Source organism: Anopheles arabiensis, chromosome X (genome assembly GCF_016920715.1).
Source record: "Anopheles arabiensis isolate DONGOLA chromosome X, AaraD3, whole genome shotgun sequence".
NCBI lineage: Eukaryota > Metazoa > Arthropoda > Insecta > Diptera > Culicidae > Anopheles > Anopheles arabiensis.
The window spans coordinates 14481715-14508534 of NC_053519.1; the positions used below are offsets into that span (position 1 = coordinate 14481715).

Sequence of the window (26820 nt, forward strand, 5' to 3'; positions counted from 1 at the left end):
ATAGCACGGGAGCTTTCATTATTACCGTTTTCTTACGTACTCAACCCTCGACTCGTGTGCAAAGGGCAACAAGTTTCAGCAAAGATGTTGGTTAGCAATAAATTAAGCCGTAAGGTATGCAATTGGCGCAGCACCATCATTTTAGCCATAATAACGAAATAATAGAAGCGATCTTGATTTATCAATCGTCGATACGCCATAAAACGACAAGAGCTCCATCTGTGTTGCGGAATGTTAACTAACTGCGCAGAGGTTGCTGTCTTGGGGAAAAAAGCGCGCAACGGCAACCCCAAAAATAGTCTCAAGTGGAGCGTATCCATCGCTACAGCAACATGACCATTAGCAATGGGAATCCCGTGCACAATAAATTTTGGTTGTATTTCGCTAACAGAATAGTCACACTTAAGGGACTTCATAGCAAATTAAGTGTTATTTTTCTGTCACTGTGCTATTTTTGGAGAGGCAATTCACTTAGCCCGAATGCCTCATAAACCCAATAACAAAATTTAGATTACACCCCTCTTCTGTTGAGAAATCTGACTGTTTCAAAAGTTAGAATGCATACTTCGTCACGGAATGTTGTCCTCCGTATTTAATGCAAACTCTCTCAACACTAGCAATCCTTTCTTCCCCCTCCTCTCTGCCTAATCACACCTTTCTTGCTCTTGTACAACGGCTTTTTAAGGTGCATCCGTCTCTCCTTCTCCTTCTAACTTCACTCGTCTGTCATGAGTAGGTCGTGCCATTGGAAAGAAAAGAACCATTACACAATTGATTGTATTTGATTGTATATGTGATTCACGGATTCAACATGTTCATTTCCTTTTATAGATTAAAAACATTAGGAATTCTTGATTTTGGCTTTATAATCATGAATTGGAATGTATTTGGAGGCTAATCAGCTTGATCGCTTGGTTCATATGTGTTTGTTTCACATCCCCCCCCCCCCCCCTCCCAGTCTCCCCACATCTGCGTCGTGTTTATTTCATTTAAATTCACCTTATTCACACTAGTATTTAAAATAGTAGCAAAAATAAATTTATTTGATTTAATCTCCAGTGCTCTGACAAGTTCACGTTAAAATAACGTTTGCTATTTCACTGCTCACCACTGTAAACCACGTAGAATGAGATGAGCGTACCGGAATGGGGAATGTGTGTATACTGAGAGCGCAAAGCAAGAGAAATTGAGAGCGACCGAGTGAACACGGTCCGTGTATAGAAATGCGGACCTTACCAAGGGGAACAGTAAGCCATATGGTAGAGCATGGCCAAGAGAGCAATTTGTTTGGCAATGTTTTTTGATACTGGTACTGATTCCATTATTATGTTAGAAAGCCGTTGAGCGGTACTTGAATGCTTAGCGTATATAGTGGGATGGTGAAGTATTAGTCCAGTAGTGCTTTTTCTCGTTTCATCAATCATTGCTACTAGATATTGTTCAATATTTCCGTATTTTAACGCAGAATTCGTGATTTAAAAAAGCCGACCGAAAACTAGACGACGAACCTTCCATCAAGGTGTGATATTATAAGCTTAAGTAAGTGTATAGCTGGAATTTATTGCTATATCTTCTGCTTTCCCTGTACTTCTGCTCTTCGTCTCATAACAGGTGATATGCATCTAACGAAAGTATCATGTTAATCTTACTGAAATTATTAATTAAAGCGCACCTCTGTATGATATTCACGAAGATGACGATCTAACGCTGAATAAACTCACCTGCCGAAATGAACGGCAAACTCTAACAACCGCCAACTGAAGTTACAGCATCCGAATGCCGACGTATACCTAAAATATAAAGCAAAATAGACAGTAACATTATTTTTGTACTTCAAACCTAAGCAGAAGTAGCAAGCTAGATATAGGTGCTGCCAGGGCAGAACCTGTTAGCAGCTCCTGTGTGAATTTAAGCTCCCAGAAGCCGTTACGCCTACCAGTATGCAAAGCAGCAGGCAGTCGAATAAGCTACAATAACTTCCTGTAACAGCAAAGCAAACTCATCCATCAATCACACATCTATGCAAAACGGAAGGCTGACCCCAGCAAACCTTGGGGTGCTCAAACGATATGAGAAAACAAAACCAACCCCAACCAAAAATTGTTTCAATCCAAAAAAAAACATCAGAAGAACGATAAACCGCACACACCGGTAAAGCGCAATATGTTCGGGTTTCCTTTCTGTTTATTTTAATTTAAATTCAATTTGACTTATAGAAAAAAAAACACGATTCATATCATTTTTTTCTGATTTTTGTTCCGAGCCCTTTTCCTCCGTTTTTCTCTTCTTCGGCGCTTCACCACCCACTGCAAACTGTGTGACCACACTCTTGTCTCACACCTTGCGCGCGCACACACGCTTTTCCTTTTGTCGTCACCATTTTCGCTTTTCTCGTGCCGTCCACACCTATCCTTGTGTTTTTACTTTGTTTGTTTGTTTTATGTGTGTGTTTTTTCTTTCTTCTGTTTGTTTGTTTGTTGTGTGTGTGGTTGTTGTTCCACTTTTGAGCCTGAGCTTACAACTTTTAGCAGCTTACTTCAAATGAACAAATAGATTCACTTATCCTGCCCAACCATGGCAAATCCAATTTTTTTAGGGATTCGGTGTGTTTTATTGTTACTGGGTTTTCCAGGAGTTCTCATAGCTGTGGGTCACTTTATTGACTCCTTCTTACGGGAAATGAACCTAACGTAATGGGAATTGGACTCTAAAAGGGTGCTATAGAGTCCAATTTTCATCTTTTGAAGTTCACTTCCTATAAGATAGAGTCAAGGAAGTGTTCCACAACTATGAGAACCCCTGGGAAACACTGTAGGCGGATTAGAAGCTTTTAGAAGCTGTGAGTGAAGGGAACGAAAGCCCCATTCCACACGGTGAAAAGGTAGTTTTTGTTTGTTTGTTGGATTGTTTTTTAGTTTGTTAGCATAACCAATGCGTGTCCATCCAATCTGACCGCTTCCTCTTTCCATCCCCTCTGACCGCGGTAAAGGTGAAGGGTGGTCTGGTCAGTTCTGTTGTGATTGCAATGAAGCAATTAACGCTAGCGATGGTTTGCTTACATTAAGCTTCCTTTGTGTTGTCTCGCCTTCTGTCTCTCTGCTACTAGTGATTATTCTCATTTACTATTTCTCAGTGACAGTGTATGCGCGCGCGAGTGTGTATGTGTGTAGTAGTAGTAGAAGGGGTGGAGGTGGGTGCCCATATTTAATGATGCCTTGTTTCTTTTTATTCCATTGTTTTTTTTTTTCTACGTAGCAGCAGCATCGTCATTGTTCGCAGCCTTTTCACCCTTATCTTTCTCTCTTTCCCTGCTTTTCTTCACATCTGCCTTTCGCTATCACACATCCTGTTGGTATGTGGATTGTTGTTTTTTTACCCTTCCTCTTCCTCTCCTAACTGCTAGCGCGGCCCCATCCTCTGCCCTGGTTGCCTGTTCTTGCGGTTTATAAGTTAAGCGTTGTGTATTCGGTTTACTATGGTGGGCTGCGGAATACGCTACCCTGCAACATACATATCATGACATCTCATCAGAAGCATATGATCTCCACACACACGCACACAAGCAGTGCTACCCAACGTCCTGGTACTTCACACTCCTGCTCGGTGCACACACAGCACACCCCAACACCAAGCAATGTAGAAGCAACCACCAACAACTCTCATCCATCTCATCCTTGGGGGGGTGGTGGTCATGGTAAGTATAGTTTATTTTGTTTTGCTAAAAGAGTAATAAATGTTTAGTATGTGATTTGTATTATTTTGCTTTTGCGGTTTTTTGTCTGTATTTTCAATTGTCTTTTGTGTTTTTTTGCTTTGCTTTTTTGCGTTTGATCTGCGTATCCATCATAATAAGTATGCGATGCAATGTGTGTTTTTTTCTGTTTAGTTCCTGCTCCGCCCGCACCACATTCTTCGTACACTACTGCTCTCCACTATGCGTTTGTGTGTGTGTACTTCGGCCAGTATATACGTCGTAATTTTGGTTAATTCGTGTCCAACCAATGGTAAGCGGCGTAAATCTGTATAGCGCCCCTGCTGCTGCCATCACACCACATCATTAGCGCGTAAAGTTTGATTTTTTCTTCTTCTGCTAATCGAAACTCATCATTTTGTCAATCCTGGACACCACACACACGATGCGCGAAAGCGACCTGTGTTTTACCCGCTTCTAAAACGAAAGAAAGACAATTAAAAAAAAAATTAATAATGTAAATACGTTTGTTCCCGTTTGGTAGTCCTAGAAATGCAGCATAGCCTAATAATTCAAACGCACCACACACACACACACACGCGCGCGCAAAAACCAGCCAAAAGAATGGATCAACTGTAATATCTCAGTGTTCTTCTGTTTTGCATCCTCTGTCTGCTAGTATGCGTACATGTATCCCTTGGGCTAAGCCTTGTACGCACGATCATCCCTTACCGCCCCGCGCGGCCTACTATACATCAAAACAGAAGCTTGTGTGGTTTCTTTGTTTTGCGATACATAGTTGCCCATACAAGGGGTACAGCATAGTACATCCAGTTTGGATTTATGTGTGTGTGTGTGTGTGTGTGTGTGTGTGTGTGTGTGTGTGTGTGTGTGTGTTTGAAGAGGACGCGCACACGCCACAGTGTTAGGCGTTTGGTACCCGTGTTTTCACCACTATCCCTGTCCCCATCAACCCTTTTGTGTGGGTGGAAGGCGGAAAAGTGTAAGCAAAGAAGAGGCCTCCTGTTTGTATTTTGATACTACGTGCATCTTGTAATAAATTTCCAATTATATTATTACCCAACAGCGAGGGCAAGACAAGTGAGCGAGAGCGCGAGCCCTAGGCAGAGAGTATGTAAGGGTGTACATTTGATAACCAAAACACATCAACAACATAAAACATACGGGCTTATCAACTTACAGGGTTTTTCAGGAGTTCTCATAGTTGTGGGACACTTCCTTGATTCTTTCTTATGGGAAGTGAACTTCATATGTTGGAATTTGGAATTCTATGGTAGCCGTTTTGGATAGACCCCTTGGAAATTGCTATTGGATTTGTCAAACAAGGGTGCTATAGAGTCCAATTCCCATTACAACAAGTTCATTTCACTTAGGAAGGAGTCAATAAAGTGTCCCACAGCTATGAGAACTCCTGGAAAACGCGGTATGTTGCTGCTTCATTATTGCAACTGGCATCTAGTGTTGTGTAAGTTATTTTTGTTTTTAAATATATACCCTGAATTATTCTGCCCAATCATACGTTTAGCATACGTTGTGTATTTGAGTATCTGTATGGGGTTGGTTGGAAGAGATACGAGCACAAACACGTAATTCGTCACAAAATGAGAAAGCTTTAACTCTTCAACGTTAGTGTACGGGGAACTCTAAATTACTGAAACTCCTGAGAGAAGAGAGAGAGATACAGACAGGTGCATGTGAATCAATGTTAACGTATAAAACAAGGCAAACAGAAAAATAATATAATACCATTATAATGAAATCCATGTCGATAGAGAGAGAGAGAAAGAGAGAGAAAAAGAGTGATGTGAAAAATGTACAACACACGCATAACAATCCAGGCGGACCCCGAAGAAAAACACAAACACCACAAGCACACGCCAAATAGGAGAAGAAAATAGGAGGAGAAAAACTGAAACCAATGAATCACGAAGACAGAATTAGGGGGGAGGGAAGGGACAAACAAGTGGTAGAAGAAAAGAAAAACAAAACAACAAACAGATTTACCGTTGTAATATATATGTAATTTCTCCTTTCCTTGCGTTTTTTTTTTGTATTTTATCCTGCACTAGGGTATTTTTATCTCCTGTTCTTACTAGTTGTTTTTTCGCCGTTTTTTTGCTTTACTTTCTCTTATTAGCTTTATTTAGTTTTGTGTGTGTGTAGTAAGTCGTCTGTCGCGGTCTGACCAGTAACGCAGTTCAGTGATTTTTCTGTTTTCTTCCCCCACCCACACCTAAAAAAAAAGAAAGAAAGTTTGCCTTTTGTAAGGTGTGCGCGCGAGCGCCCTTAGAAAAATAAGAAGAAAGAACTCTGGTACGCCTTTTCCGCTCGCTCTGTGGGTGGGTGTGCCGTTTTACTTTCGCGCTCTGTAGTGTTGTTGTTGTTGTTGTTATCATTGTTTCGCTAGTATTCTCCTAACCCCCACACATCAATCCATCCATCCTTGTCACATCCCATCCACAACCTCCATCCATCGCCATCGTATGTATCATGTTCTAGAGCACTTTTCTTTGCATATTTTTTTGTTGTTGTTATATATCTCTCTCTCTCTCTCTCTTTCTCTCTCTCTCTCTCTCTCTTCCTCTCTCTCTCTCTCCCTCACCCCTCCGCTTTCCAGGCTAGTTATGACTTCCTACGCCACACTCACGTTGCTCTTCTTCTGTTTTGCTTATGCGCGCGGATGGGATGTACAACTGTAGGCAGATCACACAACCCACCCACCCACACTCCAAAATTCTTCCCGGTGTGTGTGTGTGTGTATGTATGCGCGCAACAGCAAAGGTTTACCACGCTCGTCTCAGCGCGAACGACCCCTGATGCGCGAGCGCTTGTTTTGCGCAAGCTAGCGCGCGCACACACACGTCATTTTCGCAAATGCTAACACTTCCGCGACACTCCTCCTCTTCCCAATCGTTTCGAGTTTTTCACGTGCACACCCCACCGGCAAAACAGCACACGCACGCACACACGTGCATGCGTGTGTGTGTGTGTGCGCGCTGGTGAATACCATCCAAGCACGTGCGCGCGCGCACGCAAGCAACCATAGATTCTCTCTCTCTCTCTCTCTCTCTCTCTCTCTCTCTCTCTGCTTGGCTTGCTTGCGGATGGAGATGTTGGTTTCCGAATTTTGCTGAAAAGATGATTCCGCTTCCACGGGGAACGAAGGACAACGCGAGAACGCACGGCAGCCTGCTGTGCTTGGGCTCTCTCTCTCTCTCTCTCCATCTCCTCTCTGTTTTTTTCTGATCTTGGTGTGCCATAAATCAAATAACAAAACCATAAGTATATTAACGGTTGTTTCCCACTAACCGTCCGTCCACTCCCCCCGCCGGGCCAGTATATTTTGTTTGTTTGTTCTAATTGGAGCCGCTTATAAACCTCGCCACTTCCTTCCTCTATTCCACCACTACTCTCACACGGTGTACTATCTCCTAAGGAGCCTTTTTTTTCGTTTGCTTACAAAACTCTTTCGTGCGCTGACATTTCATCGTGCCGTGCATTAAGCAAGGGGTGTTGCTGTTGTTACCGGGGTTTGATTGGTCCTGGAGAGCCGCGTTGGGTGTACTAAATACAATTGCATTTGGGCTAATTGGAATTGGGGCTGGATGACGACAATCAATGTATAATTTAAAAAGCGACACACACGCACACGCACACACACACACACAAAAGCACACTCATCCTTTTTCTGCATTGCAGAACGCGCTACTCCTCTCCTCCACATACACACTGGAGTTCCTCCCTATCTACGCTCTTCACTTCTTTCCCTGCCTGCTGTGTTTGTGTATGCCTGTGTGTGCGCGTGTTTCCCTTTCTTCGTTGTTCACACCCGGCCTACCCCTCCCTACACACACACTCCTTCGCTCTACCTCTCTCTCTATCTTTCATCTGCACTAAACAAATGATGTGGCTGTGAATTTGGATTTTACCAGAAAGGCACCACCACCAATGAAAACTTAATTTTACCACTAACTGAGCGGCTTCTCGCCGTATTCGTTTTTGGGGGACCAGCGATAAATTCTGCAGTACCCTTTCCCCTCCCTCTCTCCCTCCCTTCCCCTTCTCCTCATCCACCCGCTGCGTATACAACCGAAGGGGGGGATAGGGCAAAACGGGTAGGGGGACACACAACATGCCTACTAGTTGCATGCCGAGGGCGGAACACATAACGCGCTGTTACTGCATATCGATCTAAAAGAGCCTAAATCTTTCTCCTGATCTCTCTCTCTCTCTCTCTCTCTCTCTCTCTCTCTCTCTCTCTCTCTCTCTCTCTCTCTCTCTCTCTCTCTCTCTCGCTCTCTCTGAACTGGCAAGTGTGCACGCGGACGCACGTGCGACTGGCGAGGGGGTGTGCGGGACGACGACGAGTAGCGGGTCAAGACAACATTGGCTAAATTGTATCTCTGTTCCCTTTCCGCAAACCAATTGGTGTGTGTGTGTCTTTGTTTGTTGTGTGTACGTATGGTTGATTAAAAAGCTTTCTCTTCACCCTCGGCTTTGTGTTAACAACACAGGGAGGGGGGGGATGGTTTTGTTGCTGGTGGTGGCGGTGGTGAGAATGGTGGCGGGAAAACACAGACGTTTCGCTAACCTTTAATGTGTGTAAAATAATAATCTATAGTTGAGTAGCAGTAGTTGTTGTTGTTGTTGTTGTAGCAGTAGTAGTAGTTAGTAGCTGTTGCTGCCGCTGCTGCACGTTGAATGATGTTGTTCTTCTGGTGGCAATAGCAGGGATTGGGGCGCGGCGGCTGTGAGTGCTGCAGAGCAGCGGGCATGGCCGACCGGCACCATCGGTACAGGATGATGCGGCAGGCCACCGATGCCCGTAAAACGTTTGTCGCCGTCACCATTATCATCATCAGTTTCATCGCTTTCGTCGGCTACCTTCCGCGTGAAGCATCGGATCGACGATGAGCCACCGTCGATGACGCAGATGTTGTAGATTTGGATAGTAGTAGTAGTATTATTGCTGTCGTTACTATGGTTGGTGTTGTGGAGTTGGTCTATTAACTTAGCGCTGCCCTCACCGTCCTGCTTCTGCTGGTGTTCGGTGCTTCGCCTTGCATTGCGATGATTATAATAGTGGTAGAAGTAGTAGTACGGAAATAGGCTGCACTCTGGGTGTTGTTGTTGTGGATTTAGCAGCACGTACAGCTGTTGTTGTTGCTGCTGCTGCTGCTGTTGCTTCAGATGATGGTGGTAATGGGTGGCGTCACAGCTCCCATAGCAATCAATGATGATGGTGGTGTAACGCTGTGTTGAAAATTTCTCTCCCTGCTGCCCGCGCACTACAGCAAAGCGTTGACTGCTGCTGCTGCTACTGCGTATAATGATGTTGCTACCGATACCGTCCCCGGACAATTGATGATGTTGCTGCTGCTGCTGCTTCTTCTGCTTTCTTTGCTTCCTACAACCATACTGGCTGATACTACCGTTGTTGTTGCTGTTGTTGATGTTGCTGCTGTTGCGGCGCTTGTAGTGGATGGTAAACTGGTGCGCGCGGTCGCTGCTGCTGCACTTGCTGCTGCTGCTGTTGTTGTTGATGCTGCGGCGGCTGTTGTTGTTGTTGTTGTCGTACGTGTAGGTGTAGGGTTTACGTAGCAATGTCTCGTCTGGAACGCATCACATAGCATACTTTCGTGTCCACTCCCGGGCAAGTTCATTATATTTTTCCCGGTCGGTTTTATATATTCTGGCAATCTCCGGCACCAGCGGGTCGTCGGGGTTGGGATCACACAACAGAGAGCAGATGGACAGCAACACTGCACGAGGGGACATCGATGGAGAGTAAAAGGAAAAAAAATGTAATAAGAATGCCAAATTTCATCGACTGGTGGAAGAGGTGTTACTTCTGGACGGGGGTGCATAATACGTACCCTTTGATATTGTCAGGGCGGGAGACCATTGAGATCTTAAGATATCCAGACAGATCGACCCGTTGCTGTTGATGTTTGGATGATATATGCGTGTCGTAAAAGCCACTTTCGGTGGTTTGAATGGATAGTCTGTTGGGAAATGTATTGTTAAGAAGAATACGCCTCCCTGGTACGGACTGTCTGGCTGCAATTGCACAAGTGAGAAAAGGGAGAAAACAGCAAGAGGTTAGAACGGGAGAATAGTGAAACATTGAAAAAGCGAATGTTTCCATTGGAAGGTAGATGCGGATTGTAAGTTGTGATGGATTAATCTGATTCTTCTTATTTGGCTCAACAACCGTTGTCGGTCAAGGCCTGCCAGTACCACTTGTGGGCTTGGCTTTCAGTGACTTATTGATTTCCCCCCCATGGCAGGATAGTCAGTCCTACGTATGGAGGCACGGTCCATTTGGGGATTGAACCCATGACGGGCATGTTGTTAAACCGTACGAGTTGACGACTGTACCACGAGACCGGCTAAAATATTCATGAATCTTTGAAATCATTAATGAATCTGAATCTCGGCTGCTAAGATTAATGAATCTCAAAGATTCATGATTCTCCAAAGATTCATGAATCTCGAAAGACTTATGAATTTCGAAAGACTTTCATACATCTAGAAAGATCTCAAGCGATTCATACATCTCCAAAAAAAATCATAGAGCTAGAGCTTCGTAACAACCTACGTGGTCATGCCAGCCTACACAGGCTTTCGAGACTTCTTGGCAAGTAGATGGGATTGGGCAAATTCAATATTTTGAAAATCATGCATCTTTAAAGGTTCATGTATTCCTGGAGGTATATGAATTTTAATGAATTTATGAATCTTATAGATTCATGAATCTTTGAAGATTCATTTATGTTTCGAGATTCATGTGTCTTCGAAGAGTCGATTCGAGATTCGAATCAACATAAACATAAAGATGCCTAATCCAACACAACAACTAATTGTGATTCCTCAAGGCGTTATAAATATTGCTTGTTATTTTAACACTGCAACTCCGAAGCGCCTTGACGCGTGTATGATACAATAGCTCGTAATTGTTTCTATAAAGCATTTCAATGGGCTGAATTTTTGGCAAAATAATTGGTATAATAAAACAAAGCTAAAGCTATTACTTATGCAATAGCTAGTTGAATTGAAGCGATACCAGTCAAAATAGTAATACATGTATTAAGGGTTCCCATAGTTGTGGGACATTTACTTGACTCTTTCCTCACTTTTGTGAAGTGTGCTTCATATGATGGAAATAGGACTATATGGCATTTCCTATTGGATTGGTTCAATAAGGTTGCTACGGTGTTCAATTCCACTGACATTAAGTTCATTTCTCATATGAAAGAGTCAATGAAGTGTCCCACAGCTATGAGTACTTCTGGAAAACCCTGTAACATCCAACAAATAATGAAGAAACCACTCTCTGGTACACAGCAGCATTTCCAGATGTAAAACCAAACTTGTTTGTGCCGTTGCAACACAAACACAAAAAAAAAATCAGTAGACACCCATTTGGTTGTTCTCCCTTGCGTATGTAGGAGAGGTATTCGCTTCGCTGCTCTTTCAAGCGGCATACCAACCCATCCACACACACACATGTGTCGATTCCGTGTATATATCGATTGTCCTAAAAATAGTGTTCCGCGCAAGCACGATCACACAGCATCACTCCCCCCTCAACGCAAAAAATAACCGCCCCGAGGAAAGGATCGTGAAGCCCTCCCGCACGAACACCTCCTTCCTCCCGTCGCCTACTACAGCTCATGGCGAGCCACGTGGGTTGCAGCAGGCACAGAAGGGAGCGCACACACAGGAAAAGAACATCCCACGTTCGATGCGAAAATAAATTGAACACAGAGTGCCGCCGGGGGACTGTGTACTGTGGGTGCAGCGTTACCACCACCGCACATTTAGTGCAACGTGTGTGTGTGTGTGTGTGTGTGTGTGTGTGTGTGTGTGTGTGATGGTTGGCGGTGTGCCGCCGGAAGCGGAAGTGGAGGACCATCAAAGATCTCTACCCATACATGCAAAACACATGCAAAACTATACGCCAGGTGGTGGGGAGAGGAGGTACAAGTCTTCTTTTCTTACCGGGCCCATAATTGTTGCCTGCCAGTGGAACACTAGAATGAAGAAGAAAAAGAAGGACGAATTAGTGCACGGAAATAGTTGCTGTGGATGAAGAATGAAGAAGGAACTGTTTTTTTTATAGGCGAATATGTATGCGCGCTTCGGTGTGTTGGTGTGGCCATGGAAAGGATTTTTTTTTGTTGCATTTATAAACGATTTTTTAACCCTCAAAAGCATCTGTTGCTCAATAAAACAAATAAGTTTAAATTATTTCAATGATTAATTTTGAACATGCCTACCACCGCTGGAAGGCTAGGTCAGGGAACCAATAAGAATGAGACACCACATTAACTCCCTCTCTAGATACCCCTCGGGCGGAGAAAAGAGAGACCCAATACTCTTTTCTTGCCCGACCGCTTCCTACTGTTGGCAGCCAGAAAAGAAATAGACATGCCTCCGCCATGCTCTAACTACCGCCTACCGCGTCCCCACCGTTTCTGCGCAGACGCATTATGAAGTATAGTGCGCCCTTCTCGTCGCTGAGGCCAAAAGGAAGGAAGGCAGAGCACACGCAAAAGGGAAGAGAAAAAGAAGGACTTTGCGTTCGAGCAAACGTGTGTACCCCGCAAACGAATCCGGAGAGCAGTAGTAACTAGAAGGATAATGGGAGGGGGGGGAAAGGTAGGTGGCATGAAGATTGGGGAAGGGGAAAGAAACCCACGTGCGGTGTGGCGGTGACTGTGTAACACACATTCATAATCCAACACACTACTACCCCCCCTACACCTTTCCCCCTGATAGCGCACACGCACATACACACACAGCCAACTCTGATATTGGCTGCGATGGGTGGCTTCTATGCGATCTATGGGATGGGAGAATTAAACTTACACTTATCAGGGGGAGGAGAACAAAATGCTTATTGTGGCGAGGCGTGCCATTATTAACACACTTCAAATCAACACCCTTGCGCGCGTGTGTGTGTGTGTGTGTTACAGTTCCATCTTTTTCCATACTTCAAAGCCCCGCACAACACACACACACACACACACACACACACACACACACAGGCTCTGCTGATGCCCACCCAAAACCCAAACCGTGTGGCGTTAAGTAATGTGCGGCGCCCCGCGTTTTATCAGCCTCCTTTGTGGGCGCTGTGGCTCTTCTGCAGCGTTTAATCGTTGGTGTGGGCAAAAACAGAACACATCAGGCCAGGCAGCCGCAAAACAGTTAGATAAGATAAAACACAAATAAGCAGAGCCTACCCCGGGGCTTGGGATGTCCCTGGATTTACACCACCACCTTCTTCTGGCCTTCCTCTCTGAGCTGCCCTTTTGTGGTGAGTGATTCTCCACTGCATGCAATCGAACCGATTGTTGTTCTCATGTGCTAAGCACACTGCCTTGTGCAAATTACAAATTCGCTTTGACAGAGTTTAAATAAACATAAAAAGACCCTTTTTCTCCCATTAGCATGACGTGCGGCTGAAGAGAAAGCGTTAACAATTCAAGCAAATAGTGTGAGCGCGCCTTCCGTTTCCTGCGTATGTGTGTATTTGCTGCATACATATGAATGTCATTCGCACGTGGTTTTCTTTATCCAGCGATGAGAGCACCACACGGCAATGCAAATATTGCAAACGCGTAAATATTGTAAGCTTTTAAAATCGTTTGCTTTCTGCCTCCCCCTTTCTCTCCTATGTGCATACGCGCTCACTTCCCCCAAACTATGAATCGCATTCACAAGCCTTTTCTAAACTCCCGGATTCCTGCTTTTCCCTGTACACACACACATGGCATGGTGTGTGTTCCTTCGACTGCTACCCACTACTGCATGTTTTGTTGTGTACTTTTTGCACCCATACCCCCTCCGCCTTCCTCTCTCCTCGGTTGCATTGATGCAGCGCAATAACAACAACAGCAATGCTTCTTCTGCTTTTCTGTCTCATCCCAACGCCGTGAAAAATCCTTTCCGATGGACCACACGCGCGTGTGTGGGAGCGCGGAATGCGTCTTCCTGCATCCGGCGGGACAGGCGCGGTTTTGCTTTTTACTACTTACAGTCATCGCCGACTGGACCGGCTGAACATTGTGCTGGTGGGTCTCTCCCCAAGTCTTGTAATTCCTGTCGGCGTTTGAACGATGGTGATGGTGAGACGGCGACGGCAACGGTGACGACATGAAACGAAAAAAGGGGAAAAAAATGCAAAGAGAAAAGATGAGAATAGAGTTCCGTTTGCTGAAAAGTTTTTGGCGCACTATTTTAAAAGAATTAAATGTAGTACAAAAAAAAAGTACATTGACGCTGCGTTACACTTGCTTCAAACCACCCCCAACCAAAAACGCCCACATAACGCATCTCTCCCTTTTCAAGCGTAGTGAGAAAGAGATCACATACAACACCCACCCCCACCCCATTCGCGGCGCGGAAAAACCGGCGAAATATCGTTTCAGCAGCCACATCACAGACGCGACACCACACATTGGGTGGGTGGAGGGGAGGGAAGGAGAGGAAAATGCGCTTTTCCTCTACCGTGTTCGACGCACATTGGGGCTGGGCTAAAAATAATATTCTTTTCGCCACGCGTGTCATTAGTGTGCGTGCGTGGGGTGTTTTAACCTGCACCGAAATGTTCCGGGGTGGGAGGAGGAGTTTGCCGTGTGCTCGAGACCGGCACAAAGAAGCAACGCACATCAAGGGTGTGTGTGTGTCGAGAAGAAATACCACCCGAACAGAAACATCCGGAAATGGTAATGTGGGAAGTCTGTACCGCCCCCCGAGATGGCTTGTTTTTAGCGCGAGCGCAAAATGTAGAAGACACAAAATGAATGATCAATAATTAAACCATCACACACAGCATAATGTTGTCTATCTTTTGTATCTTTGAGAAGAAGAAAAAAAACAGAATAAATGAGACAACGCAACAAAACGCACTTTGAGGGACAACGGGAGTACTGGGGGGGGCTTGCCAAACACCTCCCAAAAACAATAAGAAATAAAAAAAAGAAGCAATGGTCAATTTGCGTTGCCAAGCGCTGTATTCTTTGCTAAATAGGATGCGCGATGATCTCATATGCCTGCAATAACGAGATGATGCGTGGCTACACAAAAAGGACACGTAACAAGATTTCCGTCGCTACGTTTCCCAGGCCTAACGAATGTATTTTCTACCACCAGCCTGATCGCTATCCTCCTCTCCTAATTGGCAACACATTTAAACAATTGGTTTGCTGGTACTCTTACACATTATACAGGGAGGTATTCATTACACATCTTGTTTAATTTTTGAAATTTTGTTTTGTATAATGGAAATGCGACACGAGGCACAGTGGAGCTTCGGCAAACGTACCTTTTCTTTTCTAGTGAAATGCGATACGCAAATTCGTTAAATTAGATTATCTTAATTACATTGCCGATGCCGATACCAATTTGCTCGAAATAAATACTCGCATTGGACGAAATTAGTCCATGGATTAGTGCATATACCGTACAATGGGCCGACGAGCCGAGAGCAATTTCGAAATCATAACCAGAACATGTTCTTGGTTTATTTTTTAATTGCCAGTAAACCCAGTCAAAGAATAGTCGTACCGATAGTCATTTTCATGGCAAAATAAATTCGTTTTGCATTAGCCGTCGAGATGAGCAATTTCTTCCTTATTGTGTTTCACACTCGCGGTGCAATTCAGAACTGATTGCAATGCATTCCACAGTGCTCGGCAACTTGTCTTTGCCGGCCTCAGATGACGAATTCGTTTCCCTTTTGCGAGAACATCGTAGTACATTTTACAGCGATGCTGAGCCTAATCCCATCTGATTCGTTACGATGAGCTCCACCGGTAATTTTATGGACGTTGGGGGTTGGGATTGCCCACCCAGCTCTGCTGAAGCTGAAGGAAAACCATCACAATACCACGACCCTCCCAGTGGATACCATAAAATCGCTAACCAACTACAACACCCTTTCACTCTACACAACTATAAAACTCGAGGAAAGGTGATGCTGCCAAGAGGATAAGAGGAGTGGTAATAAAAAAAGAAACATGGATGGCAGCGGCCACTCACCAATTCGATGGTGTATATAATCAATTCAATTCACTGTGCAATTCTCTCGCCCTCTATTCACCACTATTTATGATTTTACTTCAATCGTTAAATTTCTTGCTGATTTCGCACTGGTCCAAGAGGTGTGAGGAATGGTTCGGTTAAGGTTCACCACACGAGAGAAGTTCTGTTAAAATATTATAATATCTCGCTTAAACTGAACGAACTGTAGAGCTACTGGATATGAACTGTAAAATAAACCTAATAAGTAACTCATAAGTAGTTAGAACGCTGAACAACAAGACGTACTTTAATCCTGGTTAGTGTTGGGTAATTCTGATTCAAAATCTATGACACTGAATGAATCTTTGAAATGATTAAATGAATCTGAACCTCGGTAGGAAAGATACGCGAATCTCAAAGATTCGGGGATCTCAAATATTAAAATTCACGATTCTAATGGGATTTATAAATCTCCATAGAATCTTATTACTGTAACAAGCTACATGGTCATGCCAGCCTACACAGGTTTTCGAAACTTCTTAGCTAGTAGGACGCAGCCGGATAGTTTGTTGGACGGGGAGACGGTCCATGCGAGACGGAGGATTCACGAAACCTTGGAGAGTCGTGAATCTTATGAGATTCAAAACATCTTTAGAGGTTCGTACATCTTTAGAGATTCGAATCACTCTCATAGCTGAATATGCATGAAACCCAACACTAATTCTGGTTGCATCCATGGCATCTCAATTTGGCGTCTATTTTCCAAGGAGGCATCACTTTTCTTCTCACCGCCGAAAAGATGCAGCGGTTGGGAGAAGGTGACCACAATCGCGATTTAACACAAGAATTGAAGGAACCATATGCTCGCACAAGAAAAGCCTTGGTGTGCCTATGGTGCTCCTCCGTGCGCCTAAAAGTATGTCTGCCGTGACCTGCGCGAATATGCCATTACCTTCACACGCTCAATCCTCGCCATTCTCTCTCTCTCTCTCATGATAATCCACCCAGTGGGTTCCTACGGGAGGTCGGGTCGCACTCTGTGGCTTCACTTTTTCCTGCCAAAATGGAGGCTTTACCACGCTACAATCATCCATCGCGGCAATTGTAATTGTTGGGGTGGTTTATGGGCTATTCACTACCACTGAAGACACAACCTCTCCTGTGGCCGCACCTCAGCTTCTCCCGGATTGGCAGCACCGTCTTGTGCTTGGAGACATTTACAGCCCTTCTTTAACCAGTCGATTCAAGTGCCAACACAGACAAAAGAAAAGACAAAGCCAAAACTCAACAACAACGTGACGACTCGTTTCTCTTTGCGTTTTTGGCCATTCATTCAAACAATTTGCGAGCGAACCGTGACGACAAGCTATATACGCACGTGTCACACAGCAAACGCACGAACAGAAATACAACTGTTGAAAGATAAAAACTGCATTAGTAAGCAAATTTGAAGAAATTAAAATAAATGTTTTCTTCCAAGGGGGGAAAAACGATATCACAAAGCCCTACATTTGGGTTTACGGAAGCAGGCAAAAGCATTTAGCATCTTAGTCTCAGAAGGTTGCTGGACACACATGACCAAGTCGCCAAGTTGCCATCACACCGAGCAACTCTCCACTTTCGCTGCTCTGGGAGTGTGTGCAAATGCTTTAGCTGCACATTTTGCGTGTTATTATTGTGACATTCAAAAAATAAACAAAAACAAAACCAATTCATCACGCCGCCTACCCAAGACGAAATGCAGACCACGCAAGTGTTGCCGTTTGATGTGCGTTTTGGCACAGGAAAATGAAAATTCAAACATCCGGCGGCACCGCACAGGGATGAAAACGTGTACACACACAGGTTCAAACTGCGCTTTGTTTGTCCCCCAACGTTGGTGAGTTAATTTACATTTACTGGTCACTGACAAGTCACCATCATCGTTAAGATGGTGTGCATGTGTGTCTCTTCCTTTAAACTCCTCAAATCACGCCCAATGAAACCTTCGAATCATCGAACCACCATACCATGAGGGTGATAGAAGAGATAATGTACAGTCAGTGGTGGGGCGCCAAAGCATTAATGACAATCAAATCTCTTCATACAAGAGTGACGTAACAGTAACATGTGTGTTTGGTCAGTGCCCAGTCAACTCTTCCATCCCAATTCCATAACTAATCCTCTAGTAAGTTGAGCATTTCGCACGTTCAATCAAATCGAAGTTTGATATTCTTTGTTCTATATCCCGGACGAAGCTGACGACTGACTTTCGCCCACAGTAGCGCCAATCCCTAAACATCTAATTGGACTAAATTAAAAACAAAATGAATCATTTTAACACACAGACACACGACAGAAAAAAGACATAATATTATCGGGCAGGTCCTTATCGAACGCCCAACCATAACAAAACTGCCAAACGGACCACACCACGTACCTTATTAATTCTTTTTAATGCCATCCTCGATCTTTCTTATCGGCTCTGCTGGAGAGGGGAGGGGGGTGTGATACGTGCACGTCTTCCACCGGAGGGCACGCTCGTTCTCTCGCTCGCTCGCTCGCTCTTTCTCCGCACACTCTGCACCGTTGCACCAACCAAGCGCAAGCGGGTTGGTCGATCGTAGCGCAAACGACCAAAAACGACGATATTGAGAAAGAACTGGCTGTTCTGTACTGGGTGTGTTGTTTGATTGACGATCAGCCGCAGGGGGTCGCGAGGACTATACCAGGTGTGTTGATTGCTGATCACCCCACACAACTCTCTCTCACTCTGCTCTTCCTTCGACTGATCGATAAGAATTAGTTGATCTTGCAAACCGCAGCGATACGTCCTTCGAGCAGCGGTGGCCCACACCGCGCACACGACACGCACACGGGGGTAAGCGCACTCGCGCGCACACACACAACGCACACGCGCCTACTTCACGTTCACACCGGAAACGTTGGTGGCTGCTGCTTCCGGACCGGGACGGTGGTGGTGGATGTGTTTTTGCACAGAGATTGAGACGACTGCTGAATTACGAAAACAGATATTGTCCACACACCACACAAACGCGTGCACACACACACACCCACCGTAAGTGCGGAGGGGGGGTATCGTAGGCAATTCTAATGGTTGGTACTTAGTGTCTCTCGTGCTCCTTCTCTCTCTCTCGCTGTGGGCTTTCACACCACAAACACAGACACACACACGCACCCGGAGGGGTAGGAGGTACACACTTCAGTTAAAAGGTCACTAAACGAATGACACGCGGTGATGTGGCGCGAATGGGCGGAGGGGGCGGAGGGGGGAGGCCGATGATACGCGTGAGATGTTGCGCATTTTTTGTTCATGTTGTATGTGTGTGCGTGCGTGTGTTTGTGTGTGCATATGCAGCAGATTGAAGCGCAAACCGAGGACGAATCAGCGAAGTAAGTGTTGCGGTGTGCATCATCATGGTGCAGTTGGCAGCAGTTGTTGTTCGTCGTTTGTGTACACACATCCGCGTACGTAATTGGGAAGCCGGAAAATAGAGAGAAAATTGAGAAATAAAAAAAAACGTCATTAGAAAATTTGTTTGAATGTTTGAAAGCTTTGGGACATCAATTTAATGTTATATTAAATATTATAATTTTAACAAGGCGGCGGCACCCTTCGAAACAATCCGTTGACTAAAACATAACCTACAAACCAATAAAACGCGATAGTAAGTGGAAGGGATGGCTACTTTGTTCTGTTAGAGGTGAGTGAAGCTTTCCACAACCGTTCAGTAATGTATTTCTGGGATAGATATTGACGAAATGGCCAGGAGAAGGAGGGGGGGGGGTCAATTTTCCACGCCTTCGAAAAGGGAGAAGAACGGCCAAACCAACCAAAAAAAACAGCAATGACGAATGTCAAATTTGGGGCAAACGATCTCTCTCTCTTTCTCTTTCTGAGGTGTGTGTGTGTGTCTCCAAACCACCGGTTCTGTGGCGTGTGCATGTGTGTGTGTGCGTGTCCGTAATTAGTGAATTTTCCATTGAAGAGTTTGGGATACTTGGCAGCCACAAAAACGACACAAACGGGGGGCGAGCGATGCTTGTTGTTGGAGTCGACAGAGAATCGGGGAAGCCACTAGAGGCTTTCTCCATGTTCCAATGTACGGCGCGCACATGTATGTGTGGGTCTGTGCCATGAACAATAGAAGTTGGTGCAACAGCGAAAATGGAATTTCCTTCAAACAAGAGAAAAGCAACGAAAATCATCGACACATCACCCCCCCCCTCCCCATCCCCTCCACCCCTACCAGCTCTTGGCAAGCTCGCTCTTTCTCATTTCATAGAGCCCTATCTCGCTCTCGCATCTCCCGGAGTGCTTCGCTAGTTCACCGTAGCAGTGCTGCTGCTGCTCCATCGAAAAGGCAGACACACACACACAATATCGTGGAAAAAAGCAGCCTACTGTACTCTACCTAAAGGAAACAAAAACTTCAACTATTGTCGATGGTTTTCTCTAGAATGCCGTTTAGTGCCTGTGGCTGCACACGCCGCCGCCGCCGCTCGACTGCAGACGGCGACACGATTGCAACGAAAATCGCCATTGCCTAACCTCACTTATATGCACTTTTTACTTGAAATATTTGGTCTCGCACAAGAGACACCCAAGAGCAAGTGCCTAGCACAACCAGATATTGGTGACTTCCAACACCATCGCTCCCTTTGCTTCCCCTTATCCGTCCGTGTTTAGTCTTCTATTTTCCTGCTTTAGAGAGAGAGAGAGCAAGCCAGAGTTTTCTACATTTCCTAGTGTCATTGTGGAATGCACACACACACACACACACACACACACAGAATTGCACTTTTCACGATTAATGTTGCACACACATACACACAGTGACCGCAAAGTGTTAGAAAATGCTGGAAGAAACTCCAGGAAAGGGTATGGAATGGGGGAGGTGAATTTTCTGAGCTAAGCTTTTTACTTCTATCTAGTACGCACAGTTCACACACACACACACATACACACACGGTGAATTTTTGAGGTTCCTTTTGCCGGACAAGAGCTAAACACAGTTGTGCGAATTGGTGTAGTCGCCCGAAGAGGAAGACAAAAAAGGTTCCCCTGCACCCTCCTCCTCCCCGCCCCCTCGCATGAAAAGAAAGAAACCGAAGGGGGGTGCGGATCTTCACACCAAGAAGCACAGCAGCACACACCACACAGAAAGGGGAGCCAGCGCCAGCCAGCCCTCAAGGGTTTTGTCGAACGAATTTGATGGCTGCTGGTGGCACCCCTTCAAACCCGTGCTCCCCTCACCCCTTTTTCCCCACGGGCACAACACACAGCAGCAGACCGCAGCAGGGGGAGTAGGTTACGTTTCCCAAAAAATTCTCCCAATTGGGAAGGTTAGGATTTGTGCAATTGTTGCGGAGGCAAGCGGAAACCCTTCCGACAGAATCGATGAGGTCGCTCCCTCTTCCGGGGGGCGACGAAAAAATCGGGCCACACAACACACACACACAACTCTCAGGTAGAGACGGAGGAAAATGTACTTCTTCGTCGATGGATATAAAAAAAAAACTAATTCTGCTGTACCCTTGGACACACCAACAAAAAACCCACCACACACTCACACGGGAAATTAAAACAGAGAAAAACGCAAACAGCTTCTAAGCCCTCGAAAAACCAACCGACCGACCAGACACTCTACTTCTAATGTATCCTGCCTGCCTGCCTGCGAAAAAAGGCCTCTTGCAAGAAATTAAAGTTTTATACCGTGCGCAACCACACACCACACACTGCTGCCACTCTGGTGAACGACTCGCAAGAGATTATCAAGATGGCTGCGCGCACTCGATGGCGACGATGACTGGGCTTGAAAGAGGCAGCGGAGACACGCTCACACACACAAACGCACCGGTAGCGTATACACACACGGCAGGGCGGCCTCGCACACGCACACCAGCGCAGCTACGGGCACGGTCCCGCAAACCCGCAAAGAGCGACAGCGCTAGTGTGTGCGCGAGCGAAAGAAACGGCACGTCGGCACTGCCCAAGAGAGCGCGAGAGAGAGATGGAGCGAGCGTGTGAGCGACATCCGTTCCTGTGCCGAGAAGTTGCCGGACTGGGCCTCGCGCTTCACCAATACCAATGGGGCCGGGGGGGGGGGGGGGACAAAGTCAAAAAGGCGAGCAGCTGCTCGAAAAATTGCACAGCGATTTTCTTTTCCCAATTTTCAACCTCTCACGCACACTCGCACGTTTAGCAAACGTACCACAATGCTGCTACCCACCCGTAATGGAGGAAATGGAAAATATATAAAACAGAACCAATATACTCACACACACACACACACACACACACACACACACACACACACACACACACACACACACACACACACACACAACCTTCTTAGCAAGGAGCGAATATGGTGAGGCTTACCAAAACGTCAACTGAATGCACGAAAACACAATTTGCGGAACATACAACACGACACACGATCGCTGTGTGTCTGCCTGACTTGCTGCTACGGAGCGAATAGGAGACGGATGTGTATTAGTGTGTGCGTGTGCACGTATGATGGCGGCGATGGCCGAGAAAACCGTAATTGCGGCGTCGCGTTTACACTGCCGGGTTCGGTACGCATCCTACCCTGTGTGCGCTGCGTGTGGCTGTGAATGGGCAATGGGGTCTTGTCTTTTCGAGCCAAGTATGACTTTTTGCACCTTTTTTTTCTTTGGCAAGGGTAATTTAACAATTCAAGGAAACCACAGAGTGGATTTTATTTCCCACTCATTAAAATAAAAATTTCAAATTAACGGTTTTTACACAAAATAATTAAAGAAAATCGCAATTTTGTAACGTGGTACAAGAGCCGGTTTTTGGTATGCCTAATTTTAGAGACCAACATTTTCCAAGCAGCCACGATACTCGTAACGGTTCTGCGATATATGGGCGTGTGTGTGTGTGTGTGTGTAGGCCAATAAACCCTTTCCTCCGAAAGGGACTTATTACATTCAAGGGAGAAAGTGTGACGCGCCGCCTGACGATAATTCACGGAAGCGAGACAGGCATGTAGAAAGCCCCCGTCACACCATCATTCACCATCATCGTCATCTGCCTGCCTCTGCCGCTAATTCGATCACGAGGAATAATGCGACGGTGAACCTGCACACTCTCTCCGTCTCTGTCACACATCGAACAAAGCCAGTCAAGTATGGTTGCGCGCACAGGGGAGAGAAGGAGCCCGAAAAGAACAATCGATCTGCTGCTGCCGTGTGCGGACGTTGCGAGATAATTTTTCTGCAGAATTATTATTACCACAAAAAGGATGCATGTGTATGTGTGTGTCTTGTGTAAATCGAACGGACCTTATTAATGCTTCAGACACAATGAAAAAAAGAAGGAATATTTCTCGCTCCCTCTTCAAGACTGCCGCGAATGACTCTCCGGCGAAGTCAAGGTAAACACGTTTCACCTACAGTTTCTTTGTCGAAACACACACACACACACACACACACACACACACACACACACACACACACACACACACACACACACACACACACACACACACACACACACACACCCGATGCGACGCGTCTTACAGCGCAAAGAGTGTAGGGGGGAGGGGAAGAGATGGAAAATTTTCGGGAATCTTTTCCTTTCGCAACGCGCAACACGGCTTTGTACGGCTGGAGAAGGTCTGCTGACCAAAGGAGGAATAGGTCCCGGCTGTTCACTGCCGATTCGCTCTTTCACGCACCCGGTGGTCGGTAAGGAGAGAGAGAAGGAAAATTGTCACATCGCGCAACGTCGCCGTCGTCGAAGGTTGGACACGGCCTTTGCACGATCGTGCTCGTACACAGTGTGTTATGAGACACGCAGAGCAGCTAGACAATGGGGGAGCGAGAGAGAAGACATGGGAAAGCACTACTACTTGCAACCAGCTGGTACGATTTGATGGACGAACAACCGACGATGATGATGATGATGATGTTCCCGCAAGGGGGCGCGCGCGCGCGACCCGAGCTTGCTTTCGAAATTGCGGAACCACGGAACAACGGAGCTGGTACACACACACACTCTCTCTCTCTCACACACACCAAGACGCACACTAACGCGCATGTACGCACACAGAGGAGCGCGCGCGCGCAATCGCCGCACATACTTACATGGCCGTGCACGGCGAACGCAAAGAACTGCTCGGGAAGAGCAGTACAGCAAAGCGAGCAAAAAATGGGTGGGAAAAAGAGAGCGAGAGAGCGAGAGGAATGGACTGCTCCACACCCCGGCCAACCGAGAAATGTACGGTGAAAATTTTACCATCGGATCATCCACTTCACACACACACACATGCACACACCTCACGTTTAGCCTACCAACCCTACCCAAGGACCATATTACGCTGCGACCGGATATTCGCTCACCCTGTGGGACAGTTTGCCTACGGATTCGCTGGCCCTAATTACCTTGCACACACCGCCTACAGCAACACTACCCAGGGGAGCAGGGAAGGCAACAGGGGAGGTTCGAGTTAAGATTTTACACGTACGAGAGTCGATAGAGGCAAAAGAAAAGCGAAAAAGATGGACGACGGCAATAATGGAATGTACAGAGGCCGACATTGCCGTGGGGGTAAAGAATAAAAGCTTGAAGTTTGACTTAAATTAGTGTGTCGCAATACCTTTCAACAAACGTACAGCTGCCCTTCCGTTATGAGATCATCACAACCTCTCGACTGTTCGGCACGTTTCTTGAACTGTCTTGACTGTCGCACGGCAAAGGCTCACCACATATCCCGTTGGCATTTTCACCGCTCCCGTACGCCACCCGTGCGGGCTAGCGCTGTAAACGCACCCACTGCTCGACTGTCAAACGGGGTTGGGGGCCGGCTGTCTGGGATGAGTTGTGTGGCGAGCCGTCGGTGCACCGGTTGCCGACCAGCCAGCACCGAAGCAGACACACGTACCGGCAGATGTCAACCGTGTTCAAGCCGTTGACCCTTACCAGCCGCTTTTCGGCTAGCTGCCGCACACGCACACAGGCAAAGAAAACTGATTGAAGCTGTGCTCGAGCGGGGATGCGGTGAATGCGTCCCGCTGCGCAAAGCGACGGAAGAAATCATGCCGTTCGGAGAATTTTATCATGCCATCTTTTTCCCTCCTACGGCAAATTTGTCGAGCAGCGTTTCGAGCTCCCCCTCCCTGGCTCCGCCTCATACCCCTCGCCTGAGCGCGCTGCCGAAGGTTTGGATGTGTTGGTGCGTCAGACGGCCAATCGCTGTCAGCCGTCGTCCGTGCTTTTTCCCTCCATAGCGCTATCTCTTTCTCGCGTGTGGTCAATGCTCGCGAGCTGTTGTGGCGCCTAAAAATGCCGTTAACAAACATTGCGGCGATGAAGTTTTATTTTCACAAATCAAACCAAAAAATCGCAATGAGTTTAAACACTGCAATATAAAAGTGACTAAGGAATCGCTAGTTTACGATGGTGGGTTTGCTGTGCAACGCGCTGAGCCCTAATTCGCATTGACACGATCAGCCCGGCGCTGATTTTCATCAACTTTCCGTTCCACCAGCATCTAGAACGCAGGCTGGAAAGTTCACTGGTAGTCCCTGGGGCCTGCCATCGAACTGAACGTGTTAAGCATTAAGCATAACTTTGCTACCCTAAGCTTTTGCTTTCGTATGTTGTAGATTACACAGATAGACTGAGCCGTCTGCGGGGGTGTGAGTGTGCGTGTGTGTGCAACACTTTCGCCAAATGTGTTTTCTTCCGGAATGTTATGATCCATCGGTCAAAGAAAGGAAGGTGTTCATGAAAGGCGGAAAGACGAGTTGTGGCTTCTGTCAATGGTAACTGATGACCGGGAGGAGGGGGTACTGAGACACAGCTGTTAGAAGATTGAACAGTATACTTAAATTGCCGGCGGATGGGGGGGAAATGGGGGTGTGGCCATGGGACCCCTACGATCATCGATCACAGGCCCTAAAATTGTAGTCTCCATGGGGGGAGGGGAGGTGCAAACGGTTCTCCAGCCATGGTGCCCCAACGACCATCTTTCCGGGGGCCCTTGTCGCTAATACTCTGTCCACTTGTAGACATACGGCATACTACAGACTAGCGATCTTCGGCGACCGCCTAGTCCGGCTACGGTTAGATCCGCCGCTGGTTCTTGACGGTGTTTTTTTTACTGTAGAGTGCATCCTTCCCCCTGCCTTCAGCGTATGCATCGGGCAGGAGACAGTGTGGCAGTATGCAAGTTGCACACTGGATAGGAGCGGGCCCGCGGCACCGCCATCATTCCGCACATCTGCATGCCCGTCGTGGGTTCTAATCGCGTATGAACCGTCCGCCGTAGCAAGGGACTAGTCACCGGCTCAGGCTACGTGGTACTCAAGTCCTAAAACGGCCGGCATGATCGCGTTGGCTAGTACGCCATTAATAATAATAATAATAATAATAATAAAAAGAACTTAGCGTAGCAGTCCACACCCGGGTAAGAGTTTGTCTTGACTTTGTTGTAGCCGGGCTATCGCTGTGACGAGACAAATACACGGAATGCACTCGGCCAAAACATGAACCTACCGATCCGAACCCATTCCAAGGCATTGCCGGTCAATCGGCGTCATGATAACTACTCCAAACCAACAAGCCACCAGATTGTCGACGGACAGGTGCAGCACCATACGCGCACCATAATAAACAAATCCAGAAAATCGAAAATGTACGCATCAGAATCAAATAGTTGTGGGGTTTCCAAACGCACGCACACATACAAACACACAAACACGCGCGCGCAAACTCACACACACACACACACACACACACACACACACACACACACACACACACACAAACACACACACACACACACACACACACACACACACACACACACACACACACACACACACACACACACGCGCGCGCGCGCTAAGGCACCTACGAACGCGCGCACGCGAGAACGCACCTACGAAAGCGCGCACGCAAGAACGCACCCCCCACCAAACCCCCCTCCGCTTCCGCTGTCATCAGCTATCATATAGCGCATCATCATCCAAAGCGCCGGGCGGGGTGGGGGATCGCGGCATGATAGAGTGAATGGTCACTTTCCCCGCGCTGTGTGTGT

General features: G+C 46.5%; 1 protein-coding gene across 5 annotated transcripts; it reads right to left on the reverse strand.

The window, feature by feature from the left end:
* Nucleotides 1-9308: 9308 nt before the first annotated feature.
* On the reverse strand, nucleotides 9309-24506 carry LOC120906830 (ubiquitin-conjugating enzyme E2-17 kDa). Of its 5 annotated transcripts, none has more exons than XM_040318898.1 (6): nucleotides 24376-24506; nucleotides 18165-18962; nucleotides 13759-13822; nucleotides 11717-11748; nucleotides 9589-9772; nucleotides 9309-9474 (listed from the first exon to the last, which is right to left on the reverse strand). In XM_040318898.1, exons 2-6 carry the CDS (start codon nucleotides 18186-18188, stop codon nucleotides 9335-9337), a joined length of 444 nt encoding a protein of 147 aa, XP_040174832.1. In that variant the 5' UTR covers nucleotides 18189-18962; nucleotides 24376-24506; the 3' UTR covers nucleotides 9309-9334. The 5 variants fall into 5 exon arrangements, with proteins under 5 accessions (XP_040174832.1, XP_040174836.1, XP_040174834.1 ...); XM_040318902.1 differs by having other exon boundaries at nucleotides 18165-18945; nucleotides 24376-24492; XM_040318900.1 differs by lacking the exon at nucleotides 24376-24506 and adding an exon at nucleotides 22131-22227.
* Between the last annotated feature and the right edge of the window lie 2314 nt (nucleotides 24507-26820).

Coding starts and splice junctions, on each gene's coding strand:
- LOC120906830 (XM_040318898.1), bottom strand. CDS start 18,188: ATGGCATTAAAAAGAATTAATAAG. Junction 11,749..13,758: donor CGGTCCAGTCGGCGATGACT/GTAAGTAGTAAA, acceptor TCTTCATTCTAG/TGTTCCACTGGCAGGCAACA. Junction 9,475..9,588: donor CGCCCTGACAATATCAAAGG/GTACGTATTATG, acceptor CCCCTCGTGCAG/TGTTGCTGTCCATCTGCTCT.